Source organism: Vombatus ursinus, unplaced genomic scaffold, assembly GCF_900497805.2.
Source record: "Vombatus ursinus unplaced genomic scaffold, bare-nosed wombat genome assembly UNPS02014773.1, whole genome shotgun sequence".
Lineage (NCBI taxonomy): Eukaryota > Metazoa > Chordata > Mammalia > Diprotodontia > Vombatidae > Vombatus > Vombatus ursinus.
Window position 1 is genome coordinate 19,817,429 of NW_020954551.1, and position 20,503 is coordinate 19,837,931.

Consider the following 20,503-nt stretch of genomic DNA (forward strand, 5'->3'; position numbering starts at 1 on the left):
AATTTTCTCACATTCCCGGGAAAAAATTACATAGGATTACAAAGAAAAGCAATTATATTGAATTACAGTTATCAAAATATCTTAAAATACTGAGACACCTTGGTGGCACAGTGGATAGAGTATTGGAGATGGAGTCCAGAAGACCTGAGTTCAGACGGTGCCTCAGACACTCACTAGCTTTGTGACCCTGGGCAAGTCACTAACCCCTCAGTTTCCTCATCTGTAAAATGGGGATACGAACAGCACCTACTTCACTGGGTTGTTGTGAGAATCAAATGAGTTAACATATGGGATCTTTTGTAATTTTAAAACGCTATGCAAATACTTATTATTGTCATTTTTTTTTAAAAGGTAAGTTAATAGACTCTAGGTTAAGAACCCCTGGGTGAGTGGATAGAGCACTGGCCCTGGAGTCAGGAGGACCTGCATTCAGATCCGGCCTCAGACACATAACACTCACTAGCTGTGTGACTCTGGGCAAGTCACTTAGCCCCAATTGCCTCATTGAAAAAAAAAAAAAGAACCCTATACTGTGTTTGTGTCATTTCCTTTAAGGCATGAAAATGGCTCCTCTGTACTTTCTGTTAATAGGGGAAACCTGGTGGCCTTTGATCCATATTTGATTCCTGTGCTTTCTCTCATCTACAGAATAGCATGATTCCAACAGGCTTGGCTTGGGAGGACATGCTGTATCCTCTGTACCAGAAGTACAAGAATTACATCACGTGGGGAGACCAGGATTTACTGAATATTATTTTTTACTTTAACCCAGGTAGGTCACCCATCGGGAGGGCTGTGTGTGTAGGAGGATTCCCACATGAACCCCAAAGAGCACATTCCAGAGCTCGGCTCCATCACTGAATAGTTCAGACTGTACACAGTGGCAGTCTGTGTGTTCTTGGCAAACGTTGCTTCCTCCTCTTCTCTCCCCCCACCCCCCAACCAGTGTAGGCGTGTCCTTGCTACTGCCAGCACAGAAGGCAAAATACTGAAGAATCCATTGCTGGACTAATTTTTGAGATAATCTCTTTCCAGATATGTAACACTTTGCATCCAGGAAGTTTTGTTAAAATTGATTTGTACTACAAACCAAATTTATAGAAATGCTGGGTTGATAGCCTTTGATTCTTGGGATTTTTGAACCTGTAAATTCCTATAAACAAGGTTTTTGTTTTTTTAAAGACTGGGTCTCCCCATCTCACACAGGCTGGAAATACAGGGGCCACTAGTAGGCCTGATCCCACTCCTGAGTGGCAAGGAAACTTTGACCTGTTCCATTTCTGGCCTGGGCAGGTTTGCCCCTTCTTAGGAAACTTTAGTGCCCTCCCAGGCACTCGTGTTAATACTGGACTTACTGCAGACACCCAATCGTCATAGCCCACTGCAGCTCAGGATGTCCAGGATCAACAGATCCACCAACATCAGCATCCCCAGTAACTGGGTTTACAGGCATGTGCCACCATGGCTGGCCTCATTTAGGATTAAAAAAACAACAACAAAAAGAGTAGAGAAACAAAAAATAATTCCATGCTTTCAAACAGCTTTCACCCTGGTGCAGGTCCTATTACCTTCTGGACCACTGCAATAGCCTTTGGGTAAGTCTCCCTCACTCAGATCCCTCTTCTCCAATCCATGTCATCCTCTTACTCATTAAACTCCCTATTGCTTCCAACATCAGATATAAACTCCTTTATTTGACATTTAAAGCTCTCTGTAACTTAGGGAGACATATATAACATAAGACTCTTTATAACTCATTAAAACTCTTCATAACTTCACATATTTTTTCTTGTCTTCTTTCACTGACCTTCTTGCTGTTTCTTGAAAACAACTTTGCCTTTTCATGGCCTATCATCCGTCCATCCCCACCCCCTGCCCAACCCATGCCTGGAGTGCTCCCCTTCCCTATCTCGGCCTCTTGGCTTTCCTGACCTCCTTAAAGTCTCCGTTCAAATACCACCATCTACAAGAGGCCTTCCCCTCTCCCCCCAGTGCCTTCTTCCCAAAGTTACCCTGAGTGTAACTTGCTTGTCCATAGTTGTTTACATGTTGTCTTCTCCATTAGAAAGTGAGCTTCTTGAAGTCATGAGCCATCTATTTGCCTCTCTTTGTATCTCCAGTGAGTGCCTAGCTCAGTGCCTGTCACCTTAGCACTTAATACTCGTAGTCTGGATTCTGGACTCAGAATTTCTGACAATTAGAATTGGATGAATATGTAGAGATGGAATGTTTGTTACATGTGCACAAAAAGTGCTGAACCACCTGAAAATAATAATTGTAAAAATCCACACTATTGTCCACAGAAACAATCCAGTAAACATATGCAATAAGGAATAATGAGACCCTCAGCACTTAAAACCAAAAAAACAGTTTAGAAACAAAGGAAAAAATGCAATTGTTCCAGATCTCCTTCCAAGTCTATCTGAACTTCTGTTATTTTTGGCTTAACAAAAAAAAACCAAAACAGAGAAGACAGTGTTTCCTAAGGTTAAATGTGAAGTCCTAGCTTTGGGGTCCAAAAAATTAATGTGTTTTACTCACAGGTAGATACTATGTGGTCCATACTAATTAACAGCTATATGTGATAATCCAAAAAACTAACGTGGTTTTATGTTACATTAATAGATAATTTAGGCTACATTAGAAGTGTGATGTACAGAGAGCATGGGAGGTGAGATTTCTGTTGCCTTCTAGGCAGGTGGGTGTTACACTGGATAGAGCTGTGGTCTTCGGCATCAGGAAAATCTCTCTTCAATTCCTTCCTCACATACAATCTAGCTTTGTGAACCCAGCAGATCACTTAACCTCTTTGACTCAGTTTCTTCAACTGTAAAATGGGGATTGTAATAGCACCTTCTTCACTGGCTTGTTGTAAGGCTCCAATGACATAACACATGTAGGATGCTTTGTAAACCTTAAAGTGCCATATAAATGCTATTATTGTTGGCAGAGAGGGAGTGCAGCAGATAGAGTGCTCACGTCTGGAGTGAGGAAGACCAGAGTTCAAGTGTGGCTTCAGACACTTACTGGCTGTGCAGAACTGGACAAGTCACTTAACCTCTGTTGGCCTGAGTTTCCTCAACTGTAAAATGGGGATGGTAATAACACCTTCCTCCCAGAATAGTTGTGAAGATCAAATGAGACAATATTTGTTAAAAGTGGGCCCCTAGTGGTGCAGTGGATAGAACTTTGGCCTTGGAATCAGGAGGACCTGAGTTCAAATCCAGCCTCAGATACTTGACACTTACTAGCTGTGTGACCCTGGGCAAGTCACTTAACCTCGATTGCCTCACCAAGAAGCAAAAAACAAACAAACAAACAAACAAAAATACACAAAAAGATCTAAGACATCTCCAAAGGCCTCATGATGAAAAATGCTATCCACATCCAAAGAAAGAACTATGGAGTTTGAATGCAGATCAAAGCATACTATTTGCTATTTTTTTCTTCTATTGTATTTTGTTTCCTCTTTCCGGTGGTTCCTCCTATTGGTTATATGTATAGCCTATATCAAATTGTACACCTTCTTGGGGAGAAAAATTTAAAACTCAAAAGCTTATGGAAGTGATTGTTGATAAATCAAAATAAATTAATTAAAAAAATTTGTTAAAAGCACTTAGCATAGTGCCTGCCACATAGAAAGCAGTTCACTTATTTATATGCACCCACAAACTATGTATGTGTATCTATCTATACATACAGGTATGTATTTAAGTATGTATACATGTGTGTATACGTAGACACACATTTATTCTTTTTCCTTCCCTTCCCTTCCTCCATTATTATTTTGTCCAGGGTCAGACCATGTCTGGAGTGTCACGTCCAGTTTGAGATGCCATAGTTTAGAAGGGATATTAATAAATATCATCTCCACAGCATAATAATAAATAGTATCTCCACAGGAGGTATGACTGATTTGGTAAGGGAACCTAGAAATTTAAGAGCACCATGCCCTGATTGGTGAAGGAATCCCCTATGTCCCCAAGTTCATTAAAAATGAAAACACATTCAAGCCAAGTTCTATAAGAAGATGAGCCCACGTGAGGATTGGTTGTGGGATCTAGGAATGTTTGGTCTAGATAAGGGAAGATTTGAGTGGTGGGGCATGAGAGTGACATTCAGATATTTAATGGGTTGTCAAGCTGAAGAGAATTAACTTTCTCTACTTGGCCGTGGAGGGCAATACTAGGTCCAGTGGATGAACCTGACAGAAAGACAGATTTGGGGTTAACATAAGGAAACATTCTTAACCATTACAGCCAAATCAAAAATGGAATGAGCTGCCTTGGGGCAGGGAGTCCTCTTTTCCTGAGGGTCTTCAGGCAGAGACTGGAGGAGCCCTTCTCTGGGGTGTTATGGAGTGTTATAAATGGGATTCATGCAGTGTGTGGGAGGAGAAAAGTTCCTTCCTTCCCTGTAATCCATAATTCTTTGATCATCCATTTCCCCCCTCATCATCTAGGGTAAAAGAATGCATGAGGCAAAGAGAACGCTTTATTTGCATTCAAGACAATGCTTTGAGAAAATGAAAACAATTAGAATTTGGGGATGCAAGTTATTATCAGATTCACACATGAAGCTAATGAATTTTCCTTCCCTCTCTTTTACTCACATCTGGTAATCGAGCTCCTAACCTTTATTTAGTATCGGCATCAGCATGTACGTACGTACACACACACACACACACCCCAGAATACTTCCTTCTGCTAAAGAGCTTTCATTCTACTGAGAAGGCAAACAACGTGTGACCAGATAAATACAAAATATTTAGAAAATAGATGCAGCATAATCAATACCAAGGATGAGAGTGGGGATGAGAATCAGCCAGAGGCCTTGTGTAGGAGGTAACACTTGTTCACCTTAGTGAGGGACAGGAGAGGAGGGATTCCAGGCCCAGACTTTGCCTCCACCGAGGCAGGGAGATGGAAGGTGGGATGTTTGTACTATTTGGCGAAAGCAGAAAGTGAGCAGGTTTGGAGGAAACATGGAGAGCCCCGTGTAACTGGTAGGCCAGAGCCAGACTGTGAAGGGCCTTAAAGGCCAGTCTGTATGTTATTCTAGAGGAAGTAGGGAATTATTGACTTTTCTTGAGCAGGCAAATGTCATGATTAGACCTGAGCTAATTTTCCATTTAGGGAATTCAGTTCAATTCAATAAATATGTATTAAGCACCTGCTGTGTGCCAAGCACTGTACTAAGCGATGGGGATACAAAAAGAAGCAAAAGACTGTCCCTGTCCTCAAGGAGCTTACAGTCTAATGGGGGAGACAACCAGCAAACAAATATATACAAAACAAGCTATGCATAGGAGAAATAAGGAATAATTAAGAGAGGAAAAACTGAATTAAGAGGGGTTAGGGAAGGCTTCCTGTAGGAGGTGGGATTTCACTTGGGACTTAAAGGAGGCCAAGGAGGTCCTGGGCCTCAGTTTCTTCATATTATAAAACGAGGAGTTGGAATAGCTGGCCTTTGAGGGCCTTTAGTGAGGAATCACTCTGCTGATGTTCTCTCTGGAAATTTCTTTTTCACAAAATATGATATCATTGTCTTGGCAGTCTTCTAAAGGCAATTCAGACAACTTTTGCCTCCAGAACAGTGAAGATGAACATCTTCCTGAGATCGCTATCTCTATGAGAATGAAGACTTTGCTGCTTTTCTACGACTAAGCTGTAGAATGTAGCCTTCCTTGAACTGTTGGCCGAGCTTGACTTGGCTATCTTGTATCCAGATGTTTTGCTGTAAGTTATTGTGAAAGAATTATGCAATAATTCAAAGAACTCATTCCTGGCAGCATTAAGTAACTGACAGTTTTTTCTTTTAAGATCATTAGATAATTCTTTATTTGATCATTATATAGTCTCTATTTGGCATGTGAGATAATGTCGTCAAATTCCAGTGACTGTAAATGTCTTCGCTTCTTGTCTAGTAGAATGTGAAATCCTTGAGGGCAAGGACTATTTCCCTTGGGTCCTTAGGGTCTAGCCTTTCTCCCTCCTTCCCTTCCCTCCTTCCCTCCTTCCCTTCTTTCCTTCCTTCCTTCCTCCCTCCCTCCTTTCCCTAACCCCCAGCAGTTAATCATTCAGTCAGTCAGTAAACAATTATTAAGGTGCACTACATGCCAGGCACAGTGCTAAGCTTTAGAGTTATAAAGAAAAGTAAAAAACAATCCCTGCTCTCAAGGAGCTTATATAGTCTAATGGGTATAAATAATTATGTACAAGCAAGCTATGGACAGCATCAATTGGAGATACTCAACAGGGGGAGGGCACTAGCATTAAGGGGAATCAGGAAAGGCTTCCTGTAGAAGAGGGAATTTTTAATAAATGTTTGTTGGGTTAAATTAATGTTAACTGTAGCTGGAACCATTTTCTATAAAAGAATAATTTGCTTTTGAATAAAAGATCTTTATTATAGTAAAAAAAAGTTTCTGGGCTTCTCAGAAGCCCTAAGGTAGTCTCATTGGTAAGATAGACCTGATTGTTTTTCTTGACCAGTGATTATTATTGGGGTATTATTGTTGCATAGTGGATGGAATACTTAGCTTAGAATAAGACCTAGAGTCAAATCCTGCCTCTTGATACTTCCTAGCTATGGGACCTTGGGTTAGTGTTTTAATCTTTCCATGCCTCAAGCAACTCTCTAAGTCTTACCTACTAAATTATGGATGGAATTCTGCATTAGTGAAGTGAATTATCTTATTAGGAGTTTCCTCATAATGGAAAAAATCACAGATCCTGCATGGCTTACACCATGTATTCTTGTAATCTATATCAGATGCCGTTTTTGAAAACGGAGTTCTAAAACACTGTCCCAAATGAACAAGAGACAGGTTTGTAATTTAACAAGAGACTTTCAGACTTTTTCTTAACCTCTTACCATCCTCTATGTACCCCATATCAGTTCCCATTGCCCTTCAAATAAAAAGAAAAATGGTAGAATCTCTCTGTTATTCAGAAGAGTACAGTGATGATAATGATGGCCGGAGAAAGAAGTATCTGGGGAGTCCTAGGAATGAGGAGTCCAAAGGACATTTCATTTACTGCTTTTCCTGGGAGAATGGTTGTATTGGCTTGTTTACTGAGCCCAGAGCAGTAATGAATAAATGAATGCACATTTGTTAAGGGCTTACTGTACCAAGCATTATGCTGTTTGTATCCCTGGTGATACACAAAAAAAAGCAAGATAATCCCTGTCCTTAAGGAGCTTATCTTCTAGTAGACAGCATATATACAGAAATTTTGGCCAAGGAGGAATGTTTTGGACAGAAAAACCAGTGGAAATGGTGTTTGGAGTCATTTGGAGGAAAGAGAAGGATGGATTGTCTGGGCCTAGCTGCCTAGAGAGGACTTAAGAAGAAGGAATTAACTCCCCCAGGGAGTAGAGGCATTTTTTTCTAACTCCTGGCCAGATCAGATTTCTGGAATTGTGTGAAAGTAAAAGGATAACTAATTGGATAGGGCAAATGAGGGAAAGACAATTTAGGGATCCAGGAAGGGGATGATTGAGTCAACTGGTGCTCTTGACAGAAACAGGAACTCAAAAGAAGAAGGTGGGGGTGGAGTGATCTTATTATGGAAGAAAGATGACAAGTTTTATTTCAAACATCATGTTCCACATACCACCAGAACACCTAAGTGGAGGTGTCTAGTAGGCAGTTGGAAATGCCTGCCTAGAGGGTGGTTGTCAACAGGAACTCATTAATGCATCTGTGAATCAGTAAGTGTGGAAGTTCTGTTAACAGAATGCCCTGTTCCCAAAGCTATACCTAAACCAAGTGGAAATAGATTATTTTTTTTTGAAGTGCCTACTATGTCCCCAGGATTAAGATTGAATAGTAGTAAGAAGGCTTATGTCTCAGCCTTTTGTCTGTTGATCTGATAGAAATACAATTAAATGTTTAGTGCTCCCTCCCTATGGTTTTGTCTGCCTTAGACACTCATAAACATTTTATGCATGTTTTCCTCTAAACTTCTCTGGCCTCCCCCATTCATAAAAGTGACCTCCCTTCAACTGTGGCAATTATTGTGTGTGTAATTCATGTGCTGCCATGTGACAGCTATTATTTTTTGAGCTGCAATTCAAATCTCAAAGACATAAATATTTTTTTCCCCAAACATATTATAAGCCCCTGAAGCGCAGGGCTGTGGCTTACGTTGCTTTGTACCCCAGATAGTACAACACCTGGCATGTAGTAGGCCCTTAATAAAAAATGCATTGATTCGAAAAAGATTAACACCATTTATAATTCTTTACATTTTGAACTTTCAATAAAAGTTCACTGAGGATTGACTGTTAAAGAAGAAATCCCCTTTATTTTCACTATCAGCCTTCTGTGTTGCTATTCATTTGCTTGGAACAAGACTTTAGGGAGTCACAGAACCTTGTTAATTGTATTGCCTATTAATTTAATATAACTTCTTGGCCTTTGGGTTAAGGTCAACTACAAATATCTAATCCCAAGTGGGCCCTCACTACAGTAAGGCAATCCTTTTATTCTTCCTTATTGACTCTATTACACTCCCCATAACGGCTTCCAGATTTTCTTGTTTTTTTTTCCTCATCTCCCTCCCTTTAAGGCAACGGACAACTTTGATTCATACTTTACTGCTATGAAAGGCCATTTGTCACGAACTTCAGCAGTCCCCTGATCTACCCTCAGAACCCCTCAACATTGTCTTCTGTTGTCTAGTCTCTTATGAAGAAGTGGTCCTTCTGTCACTGAGACCAACTAGTACTGCTGCTAGTTATACTAGTAGTACAACTATTAGTACCTTTGATCTCATCAGTCATGGAACAGTTATTAAGGGATTGCCATATTCCAGCCACTGTGCCAAGTACTGGGGTTACAAAGGAAAGGAAAAGCAAGTCCTTGCCCTCAATATTCTCCTTCTCTCCCCTTTGGCCTCTCAGTCTCCTCCTCTTTCTTTTTGCCCTTCCTTCTCTGTCTCGCTTTCTTCGTGTCTCTCCCTCTTATCTAACGTCTTGTCTCTTCCTCTCTTCTTATTCCTTCTCTTCTCCTGGAAGCCTTTCTAGATTCCCGTAGCGATTAGATTATCACCTGTTTACAGGTTGTATCCCTCCAGTAGGATTAAGATCTGTAAAGTCAGGGACCTTTCTTCATTTTGTCTTTGTAATTTTTGTTGTTCAGTTGTTTTCAGTCTTGTCCAACTTTTCGTATCCCATTTGGGGTTTTCTTGGCAAAGATATTGGAGTAGTTTGCCATTTCCTTCTCCGACTCATTTTACTGATGGGGAAACTGAGGCAAACTGGGTTAAGTGACTTGCCCAGGGTCACACAGCCAGTAAGTGTCTGAGGCCAGATTTGAACTCAAGTATTCTGACTCTAGGCCCAGGGCTCTATCCACTTCACCACTCTTCTGTTCCTTGCCTTGGTATCCCTAGCATTCAACCCAGAACCTGTCTTAGAGTAGGGTTGAGTCTGCTTTGAAATGGTGATGAAGGCAAACTGCCTTCAAAAAAACCTCCCTTTTATGTAAAAATAAAAGTATGTTCTTGTTCACTGTGTTTGAATGAAAATAAAAACAAATCACATCAGAGACCTATGGGAGGAGAGGGGGGCATTAGTTCCTAAAGAGGCTTCAGGTTGCTGGCCAGCATAGTTCATAAACGTTCCAGGTTGGAGAGCGAGCTGTGAGCCGGTGTGGGAAAGCTTGTTACACTGAGCCAGAGGGAGCAGAGCATGACAGGCGTCAATCAGGCTTCCCCCTGCCCCTGGGCTTATCATCAATACCAACAGATTGTAATATCTATTATTATCCAGAGTGGTTCCACAGGACTGCTGCTGTTGAAGTAATCCTTGCTTTGTGGAGCCAAAAGCATTTATTTGAATGTGATTTTAAAAGCATGTTAAAAAAATCCTCTTTTAGAAGCTCAACATAAAAAAAAAAAAACAAAACAGAACATCCTGTCACCCACTTTATGGTAGCTACAGAGTAGGGATTTATAATCTTTTAAATCTGCAGTGCCCCTCAGTGAGGACTCTGCCCTTGGCTGTGTCTAGTAGGCATAATGATTATAAGAAAGAAGCAAGCATTTATTAAGTGCCTGCTATGTGCCAGGCACTGTGCTAAGCTTTATGAATATCCCATTTGAGCCTCAGAATAACCCTGGAAAGTGGGTTCTATTATGATCCTCATTTTACAGATGAGGAAAGTGAGGCAGACAGAGGTTAAATGACTTAAATATCTAGGCTGGATTTCAATTCAAGTCTTCTGACTTGAGGCCCAACTCTCTATTTACTGTACCCGCCTAGCTGCTAATGCTAGTAATAATAATAATAATATGACCATAGTTTACATGTATTATCTCACTTGATCCTCACAACCCTATGAGATATGTACTACTCCCATTTTACAAATGAGGAAACTGAGGCTAAATGAAATGATTCTCCCAGGATCACACAGGAGAAAAATGTCTAAGGTAAGATTTGAATTTGGGACAAAAGAGGAGAAAAGGAAATGGGAGAAAGCAGGAAGAAAGAAAAGAGAGAGGAAAGTCAATAGTCAGTAAACATTTATTAAGCACCTACTATATGCCAGGTGCTGTGCTAAACATTGAGGATACAAATAAGAAAAAGACAGTTCCTGCCCTCTAGGAGCTTATAATTTAATGGAAATAAACACACAAAAACAAATAGGGAAATAGCAGGAGTGGGCATGGTAGAGAAGATAGAAGGCCAAAATAGTGGCAGCTGGGTGGCAAATGAGGAGATATCAGTCCTGTTCCCTTCCTTAAATGGAGGAGTTTATGGGGCTACCTCCACTTAGAGGGACAGAGGGTAGGATCTTGCAAGATGATGAGAATTCCCAATGATGAGTTACCTGGGGGCATGGTGGAGAAGGCAAAGGAAGTCCTAATTGAGAGCAACAGGGTAGAAATGAGATTCTGAGGAAAGGAAGGGATGGGGGGAGGGGAATGAGAAAAAAAAAAAGAAAAAAAAACCATGTCTCTCCTCTGCTCCCTGATCTCCAGTGATTCACTATCACTTCTAAGATCAAATGTTTTCTCCTCCTAGCCCCATCCTGTCTTTGCAGCCCTCACATACCTGGTGGTCCAGCCAAACTGGCCTTCTTCCTATGACTCATTCAAGATATTCTGTCTGCTACCTTCCTGCCTTTGCATAAGCAGCCCCTCCCACCTATAATACACTGTTCTCACGTCTGCATCTTAGAATCCCAAGGGTCTTTGAAGACACAGCTCAGGTGCCCCTGTCGTTATCCACTCGTGTCCGACTCTTTGTGACCTCATTTGGGATTTTCTTGGCAAAGATACTGGAGTGGTTTGCCATTTCCTTCTTTAGCTCATTTTACAGATGAGAAATTGAGGTTAACAGGGTTAAGTGACTTATCCAGGGTCACACAGCTAGTAAGTATCTAAGGCTGGATTTAAACTCAAGTCCAGGCTAGGCAATCTATCTACTGTGTCACCTAACTGCTACTATCTACAGGAACTAAGCCTTTCTTGATTCTCCCAGCTGCTAGGGCCTTCTCCAAAAGATTTTTGCCCTCTTTCCTTTTGTCACTTGGCCAGCACTCTCCTCACCTGAATTACACCTCTAGACTCCCTAGGTCCTGTCCCTACTAAAATTAACCCATTAATTTTTGGATGGTCCAGAGGCCAGCCCTCCTGATTGGTGACTGAATGAATCACATTTGCATTTTGTTTGTTAATCAGATAGAAGTTAGACTAAGTGGTTAATGTCCTAGTGTAAACTGGATTTACTAGCTGCCACAGACCCCCAACACTGCTTCATCTTCACATCCTAGCTAGCCATCTACCTAGACCCTTTAGCCATCTGTCTTCCCTTATGTAGATGCTCCCTCTTTAGCCATCCTTCTTGCTCTCCCACCTTTTCACCTCATACCATGAGCACAGTAATCAAATCAGTGGGACCACTGCTCCTAGAACAGGCGTGTCCATCTACTGCCTTATGGCATTTCATCATCCCTGTGGCTCCCCAGACTAAAATTCCCTTCCCTGGCTCCCATTCCCCTCCATGTTTTGTTTTCCCCTACCTAGAATTTAAACTCTTTTGAGATCATAAATTTAGAGCTAGAGGGCACCTTAGAAGTCATTAAGTCTAACCCCCCTTATTTTACAGATGGGGAGAGTAATGCCCCGAGGGGGGATAAGTGGCTAGGGCAGGATTCTACCCCAGGTCTTCCTATCTCTGAGTCAGGAAGTACTCTATCTATTACATCACAAGCTTGGAAGGCGTTTCATTTTTTTTTTTTTTTGGTTTTATATTCCCAGTATTTTAACATAATAAATGTTTAAGACATACTTTTTCTTTCTCTCATACATATACATACACACATATATAGCATATAACTATATATGTGTTCATCAGCTCCCTTTATAGAATGTAAGCTTCTTAAGGTCACTTTTGTCCTTATATCCCCAGCTGTTAGCACACGCTCAGCACACAGTAAGTGCTTACTAAATGCTTGTTGATTGAATTAAAGAACCTCATGACTTCAGGTGCTCTTTGAGGTGACTGGTACAACAGGTTGCTCACCCCTGGCATATGTAGTCCAACATCACTCAGTACCCGTATGACCTTGGCCAGGTCTCTTAATGTCTCTGAGGCTCAGATTCCCCACCTGTAAAATGGGGGTAATAGTTCTGACATTAGAATAGCTCATAGAGTCATACAGAATAGGGAAGGCTTCCTTTATGAGCTCCAATGTGCCCCATAAATATGAGTCATTGTTGTTTTTATAGTGATTCCTTAGGGAGGAGAATGAAAAGGAGTCTAAGGGAGGTGAAGTCCCAGAATGAGTCAGGTTTCCAAAACTATTAACAGAGTAGTGGAAAACCTTTGTTGCTGACAAACCATTAACTCATTCTGCTTTGTTCCACGGGGAAGGTGCTAGATGACGGATGTAACCAGTCTGGTATAAACAGATTACAAAAACTGGAGAGCATAAATGGAAAGAAGAATCCATTCTCAGAGCATTCTTTAGGTGCTCAAGATGCTTTGGAAATGAATATGGACCTTTCCAGGAAAACCTGAGGTCCTAAGGAAAGTCAGTTAATGAATGAATGAATGAATGAATGAGGGAATGAATGAATCAATGAGCATTCATTAAACACTTTCTGTGTGCCAGTCACTGTACTAAAGGGTCTCTTTGTTTCTGCAAATTATGGAGTGAATTAGGGACAAAAATTCAAAAGACAGCACTATCTGAAAGTAATTTTTTTTAATTATGGCAATTTTGAAATAAAAGTTAAAATTGTATATTGTATTGTGGTTTCCATGAAGGCAGCAAGAACAGGCTGAAAGTTTAATAGGATTCAGAACCAGAAGAGGACCTTAAAAATTACTTTGTCCAGCCCTCTCATTCTACGGATGTAGAACACTAAGGCCCCAGTTGGGAAAGGGAATTTAGTGATATCACCCATGTAATAAGTTCACTGTGCTATCTTTTCTAATATATTGTTTGTCCATTTCACATGTTGCTTTTCTGGTGGATAAATATTTTTTCACTTTCAAGTTGTGACCACTGGGAAAATGGTAGAGTGTAACAATGACTTAGATAAAATTTGGACTTTGGGTCTCAATGTCCTTTGGCCCAATGTGACTTGGACCAAAGTGGAATTTTTGATGACACTATCATTTCATTTACCTTTCATTTACTTCCTCACCTTCATGTACCCTACACTATGTCCAGACTGGAATGATTATGATTATGATTGTAGCTAGAACTTATATTACACTTCCTGGTTTGCAAAACATTTTACAAATATCTCATTTTATCCTCACAGCAAACCTGTACTGTTATTATGGGTATTATCCCCGTTTTACAGAGGAGAAAACTAAGACAGAAGTTGAGTAACTTACTTGTCTAAGTCTGGATATGAACTCGGGTCTTCCTGGCTCCAAGTCCAGTGCTATATCCACTGTGCCAATCAGTCACTATTCTCTGGACATTGTGCTCTTCCATCTCCAGGCTTTAGCTCATACTGGTCCCTCTTTTTAGAATGTCCTGCTCTACTCCCATTCCCATTTCTGCCAACTAAAATCAATCCATCCTACAAGGTCCATGGAGGCCACCTCTTCCATGAAGCCTTCTTTGATTTCTCTTAAAAGTGAACTCTCTTCTGATTTTCCACAACACTTTGTGCCTATCATAAATCACTTTGTGTTGTAGTTATTTGTGGAATCAAACCCAGGAACTTGACGTCTTAAACAAACTGGGCTTTATGATCAAAGACCACACCAGGTATCTATCAAATGAAATAATATATATAAAGCATTTAGCAAACCTTAAGATGCTATTCACTGTAAATGCTAATTCTATATATGCTCCCAGTTATCTAGCTGTATTTTCTTAAAAGCCCACAGAATTGGAACTCAGAGTGAGTCATTAGGCTTTTGTACAGTCCATGTTATTTTGAGAGGAACATTAAAGAGAATGAAATTATTCATCTTGGAAAGAGGATCAGATTTGGGATTTAAGTTCTTTTATTTACTAAGATTAGTGTTAACTGTGTGACCTTGGACAAATCATTTAATCTCTCGAGGCCTCAGTTTTTTTGAGTATAAAATGAGTGACCTTTGTGGCCCCTTCCAGCTTTAAATCTGCTTTTACAAGCCTGTGATTTTGATGAAATAAGCTACATTCCTAAAGGGCATCAAGATATCTCTCCCCAACCCTCCTGGTACAATTATCGGTTCAGTCCATATGTTAAAACAAAATTATGCCTAGTAAAAGTTTGCCAGTGGACATCCGTTCAATCATTTTTACCAAATTTAAATGAAATTGGGTTACAAGGGTATGCACAGATTATGGACGTCTGGAAACACACTAAAAGAAGTTTGTAGCAGGCAGAACTACTATCTTAAAATAGTAGAAATTACTCCTGAGTCACTTGAATTTATGTTATATGTATGTACATATATATTATATATGTAACATATATATGTATGTATATACATTTTTTTTTTTGCTTCCAGAGTGTCTGTATGTGTTTCCATGCCAGTGGAATTACAGGCCTGACCACTGCATGTACGGCAGTAATTGTAAAGGAGCGGAACAAGAAGGCGTGTCTGTTCTTCACGGCAATCGAGGTGTCTATCATGATGACAAGCAACCAACTTTCAAAGCATTATATGAAGTAATGCGTGATGTAAGTTCTAATTCTGGGTATAAACTTGTTTCCAGGCAAGAAAGGTGCTTTGCTTGAACAACCAGGCCCAAAGGGTAGTCATTAATGGGCTAATTATTTTCTGTTTATCCTGTATATTGTTTTGTGTATATTTGTTTGCATATTGTCTCTCCAATTAGATTGTAAGCTCCTTGAGGGCAGGGATTGTCTTTTGCCTCTTTTTGCATCCTCAGCACTTAGCACAGTGCCTGCCTGACTCATAATAAGCGTGTAACAAATGTTTATTGATTGATTGACACAGTGAGTATTCTCTTTCACTAGAAATACAGGTTGGTGGTTGTTCTTGTACAGTCGATCAGTTGTGTCCACCTCTTTGTTACCCTGTGGATAATAGCACAACAGTACTGTCCATGGGGTTTTCTTGACAAGGAGTGGTTTGCCATTTTCTTCTCCAGTGGATTAAAGCAAACAGAAGCTAAGTGACGAGTGACAAGTGTCTGAGGCCAGACTTGAACTCTTCTTAATTCCAGGGCCAGGGCTCTATCCACTGAGCCACCTGTTGTACAAAATGGCAAATAGGATTCTTTGGTCAATTGCCTATTTGAAGACTACAGTACACCAAATTTATAGTATGTGTGCAATGCCATAAGCATGCCCAGCACATGAGAATGCACTGCTGAAAACTTCCAGGGGTTATTTCTATTCTATTTATCACACATTTGAAAAGGAAATATTGACACAAATAAGGTTCCTCTGGCACTCATGCTAAAATTGGATTTGCTTGATTTCTAGCTAAGTTTAAAATTTGAGTTCTCAGGTAATCTAGTTTTGATAAAGGCAAAGATGAGAGGAACAGAGCACATTTTACACACTGCATACCCCTTTATTCTTTCTCCTCTCCTCTCTCTCTCCTTTCTTCTCTTTCTTCTCTCTCTCCTAAGTATTATTAAATGAGATACTTGTTTTCAAAAAAAGCATTTAGCATAGTGACTGACACTTGGTAGGCGCTATGTAAATACTTATTCCCTTCTCATTTCCCCTTGGAATATTCTCTTTTCCAGGGTTTTCAAAGCCTAGGAAACTGGATTAGAGAAAAGAGGTGGGAAAATTCTGTTTTGGGTAAAAATCAACACATTTAGATAATCATGGGGTAAAGCAGGATCCTACAAAAATACGCAAGTAAACCAAAGTGAACAAAAGTTTTGGGCATGTGGAGGCAACTTGTGAGTTTCTTTGGGTAAATGACACTGAGCTGATATTATAGCTGAATTACGATGTTTAGCATGTGAACAAATTATATTGCCTTCCTGGTCATGCATGAAACATTTAAGATCATACTTGGAGTGGTTCTGCAGAGACATGTTGTTGAGGTGGTTATTCAGGAACAAAAGATATTCACTTGAAAAACAGCTAATTAAAATGGACAATTCCAAAGAATTTATGTCCCAAGCCAACGCCTCCCTGCCTCAGTTCCAACATCCATCTCTGGTCTCTGTAACGACATTGACTAGATAGCCATTACCATAGGAAGATAGGTTGTCTATCACACAGATAGGTTGGCTGTACCAGTAGACTTGCCATCCCAAACTGTCTTCTTTGCAATCCCTGGCATCATTCCTTGCAACACGACCAGAGACTCCCTGAGAAAATATTAGTGTTAGTGTTATTTCCTCTTCTAAAATATTGAGCAATAGAAATTGCTCATGTTTATGTAATACATTAAGGTTGGTAAAGCACTTTTCCCATAATGACCCTTCAAGATAGGGTGAGCAAGTATTACCCTCCTTTTATAGATGAAGAACTGAGGCTCTGCTGGGTTATATGACTTGCCCACAGTCACAAAGCTAATTAGTGTCTGAGCTGGGATTTCATTTCACCTCACTAGGTTGCCTCAGACCACCCAGATGAGAATTTTATGACTTTGGGGAAGATATTTCAATCTCCAAAGTTTTCCATGACCAACTTAGTTTGGGAAGTGCTGCAATAAGCACATTCCACAGGAAAACAGTCCCAGGAAATAAACCAGAGTAACAACAGTGCTTGTTTCTCTCTCTCTCTCTCTCTTTTTTTACAAACATACCCTGACAATAAATCAAAAGTAACAAGACTGAGAAGCCTGAGTTTTTAAAATTCCACTGAATACTGGTCAAATGCTTGAATAATGACTGATCTATAGTATGAGCTCTACTTCTGTTCTCCCCCCCCCCACATTTGTCTTGGGTGTATTTTGTATATATCTTTATATGGACATATATCCCATTAGATTGTATAAGCTCCTTAAGAACAAAGACTAGTGGGGGCAACTAGGTGGTGCAGTGGATAGAGCACTGGCCCTGGAGTCAGGAGGACCTGAGTTCAAATCCAGTCTCAGACACATAACACTTAGTAGCTGTGTGACCCTGGGCAAGTCACTTAACCCTCATTGCCTAACCAAAAAAAAAAAAAAAAAGAACAAAGTCTAGTTTCCCTCTTGTCTTTGTGGCTCAACATTGAGCACATAGTAGGTGCTTATTAAGTGCTTTACCAACTAGCACATAGTAGGGTACTTACTAAATGCTTGAAGATTGATTGACACTTTATCCATTTAGACACAGCCCTACAATCCCTTCACTGAGAGACAGTGTGGTCCATTGGAAAGCACACTGGTTTTGGAATCAGAGGATCTGGGTTTTAATATCAGCCCTATTCCTTCTACTACATGTGTCATCTTGGGCGAGTTATTCCATCTCAGTTTCTTCAGATGCAAAATGGAGGAGTGGACTTTGATTAGATGACCCCTGAAGTTCTTTCTGCCTCTTAATTTTTAACCCTTTATGTTCCCCTAAGGAATATCCCCCCCCCAAAAAAAATCAAAGATGAAAAGGATCTATCTATACAAAAAGTATAGTAGCTCTTTTCATGATAGTCGGAAATTGGAATCTAAATGGGTGTTAGTATTTGAATGTAATGGAATATTGTTGGGCCAATAAGAAATGACCAAATGTACAATTTTGGAAGAGATCATTATGCACCAATGTAGAACAAGGTAAGCAGTTATACAATAGTAACAACATTAGAAGGAACTCATTTTGAAAGACTTGAGAACTGTGATTGAGGCAATGTATGTATTACATACAAGCAGCTAGGTGACACCATAGATTGCTACACTTGGAGTCAGAAAGACCCAAATTCAAAATCTGCTTCACTTGCTTACTAGCTGTGTGACCCTGGACAAATCATTTTACTGCTGCCTATCTCAGTTACCATTTGTACCTTTCCCGTAAGAATAGTTTGCATTTCTTTCTTCGAATAGCATTTTCAGTTGCCAAAATTAATTTGCTTTCCTTTGTGTTTATGTGTTTCTGTCTTTCAGTTTCCCTTTCAAGACAATCTTTTTCAATCCATGTATTACCCTCTTCAGTTGAAGTTTTTGGAAACTGTACATACTTTATGCGGACGGATTCCGCAGGTTTTTCTGAAGCAGATTGAGAAAACGATGAAGAGAGTGTATGAGAAGCACGTTATTGTCCACCTCAGATCCAACAGGATGTATTATTAAATATACTGTGTGGTCTTTTTTTTTAAAATACTCTAAATTTGGTTTATCGTTGGCAGATCATTGCATCTCTCAAGATCAAAGAGACAGAAAAAGCTTGAAGCAGGCTGGATCCTCTTTCACAGTTTCATGATGCTCCCAGACTGTCAGTAAATATGCTTGTGAAAATTTTGCAGTATTGATTTTGCTTCAATGGAGTATGCTTTTTGTTAAAGGACTTTTTTTTAAAACTCTTTTTTGGTAGGTTTTCATGTTATTGCTCATAAAACATTGCTGCAACAGTATGAACTAGCTGTGAAAAGGAGTCTTTGGGAGCCTTCTGACTCCTAGTAGCTGCACAAAAATATTTAGGGTCGATTGGCACCTTACCGCCATCCAGGCTCCTGAGGGAGACAGTCCCCGTTCGATTGCCTTTTCCATGACAATACATCTGTTAGAGGTAGCGTAAGTATACTTGGGCATATATGCCAAGAACATCTATAGTGGCCTTAGAAAAAAGTAGAGACAAGATGAATTTTGTGTTTACGGTGTGCCATTTGAAGCCTCTTGACAGAACTCCAGAGCGATTCAGGGTTCCCATTAATTAGGTTTTTGAGAGGCAGCGTTGCCGGTCGTAAGGATTTCTCAAGGTGCTTCTTACGAGTTTTTCTGTGTCATTTGGAGACTGAACCAGAAGGACTTACTAAGCAACAACAGACTCAAAACCCCTTGAGAAGCTTATTGAACAATGGGGCAGGGAGATGTATTTACACATACGTGGACCTATTGTCCAGCTTCTGTCTTCATGAGTCCCAGCCATCAGGTATCTAGTGTCTCTGAGCTCTTTGGCAAGAGAAGAAAATTGAAAGGCAACTCCACCCTGTTGTAATGGACACCAAAGCGTTTAGCCAATCGAGTTGGCAGAAAACTTAACTTTCTGCCGGCCACAGAAACTCTCTTGTTTTATACTTTGCTTCAAGTTTGTGCATTCACCAAGATAATACTAACGTTCTAGCACCTGTGCAGAGTACAGGAAGTGCACCTCCTACACAGGGATCTCATCTCATCTCCATTTGGTGCCATGAGATGGTAGTCATTTAGGGAGGCTGTAGGTCTGTACTTTACAAAGGGTTTGCTACGTGTATTTTGAGAGGCAGTATGTTTCAGTGGAGAGACCACTGAATTTGAAGCCAGAGGTTCAGGACTTAAATCCTGGCTCTGCCACTCTGTTATTTAAGCATGCCTTTCTTTATCAGTAAAATGAGGGAGTCTCCCCAATTACATTGTAAGCTGTTGGAGGGCAGGGACTGTCTTTTACCTCTTTTTTAATTGATTGACTAGTAACTGGCTTTCCATTGTGCTGCAGAGGCAGTAGAAATGCTCCTGGCTTTGGAGTCTGAGGACCTGAGTTTGAAACTTGGTCCTGCTATTCACTGCTTGGGTGATCTTGGCTAAGACACTAAACTCTTTGGGCCTTAGTTTCCCTTCTGTAAAAATAAGGTCAGACCATATAGCTTCTGAGGAACTCCAAATCTGTGATTTCCCTCATGACAGTTCTTTGAGGGGGGTGGGGGCAGATAGCCCCATTTCACAGGTAGGAAAGTTAATGTAGACGGGTCCATTGCTTCTTGCCAAAGGTCCCACATAGGCAGTTGAATAGGGACACCTCTGGAAAAGCTGAAGCTGGAATCCTTATTGTCTGCCTCCTAATCCAGCATTACTTTCCCTTGGCTTAGGCTTTTCCCACTGTCTCCACAGACATCCTTTAGTCCTGATGATGGTAGCTTTCAGGGCCAAAAAATAAACATTGTTTCTGAACCCTGAACTGGATAGCTGTATAAAAACTTTACTTTTTTTT

The 20,503-nt window shown here is 40.4% G+C and overlaps 1 protein-coding gene across 1 annotated transcript in view; it reads left to right on the forward strand.

The window, feature by feature from the left end:
• Positions 1 to 19,906, forward strand: part of GXYLT2 (glucoside xylosyltransferase 2) — a 76,289-nt gene extending 56,383 nt beyond the window's left edge. The window contains exons 5-7 of the mRNA XM_027864128.1: positions 649 to 772; positions 14,980 to 15,152; positions 18,484 to 19,906. Of these exons, the coding sequence (XP_027719929.1) occupies positions 649 to 772; positions 14,980 to 15,152; positions 18,484 to 18,669 (483 nt within the window). The 3' untranslated portion in view covers positions 18,670 to 19,906. The remainder of the gene's footprint in view (positions 1 to 648; positions 773 to 14,979; positions 15,153 to 18,483) is intronic.
• The last annotated feature ends 597 nt before the right edge of the window (positions 19,907 to 20,503 follow it).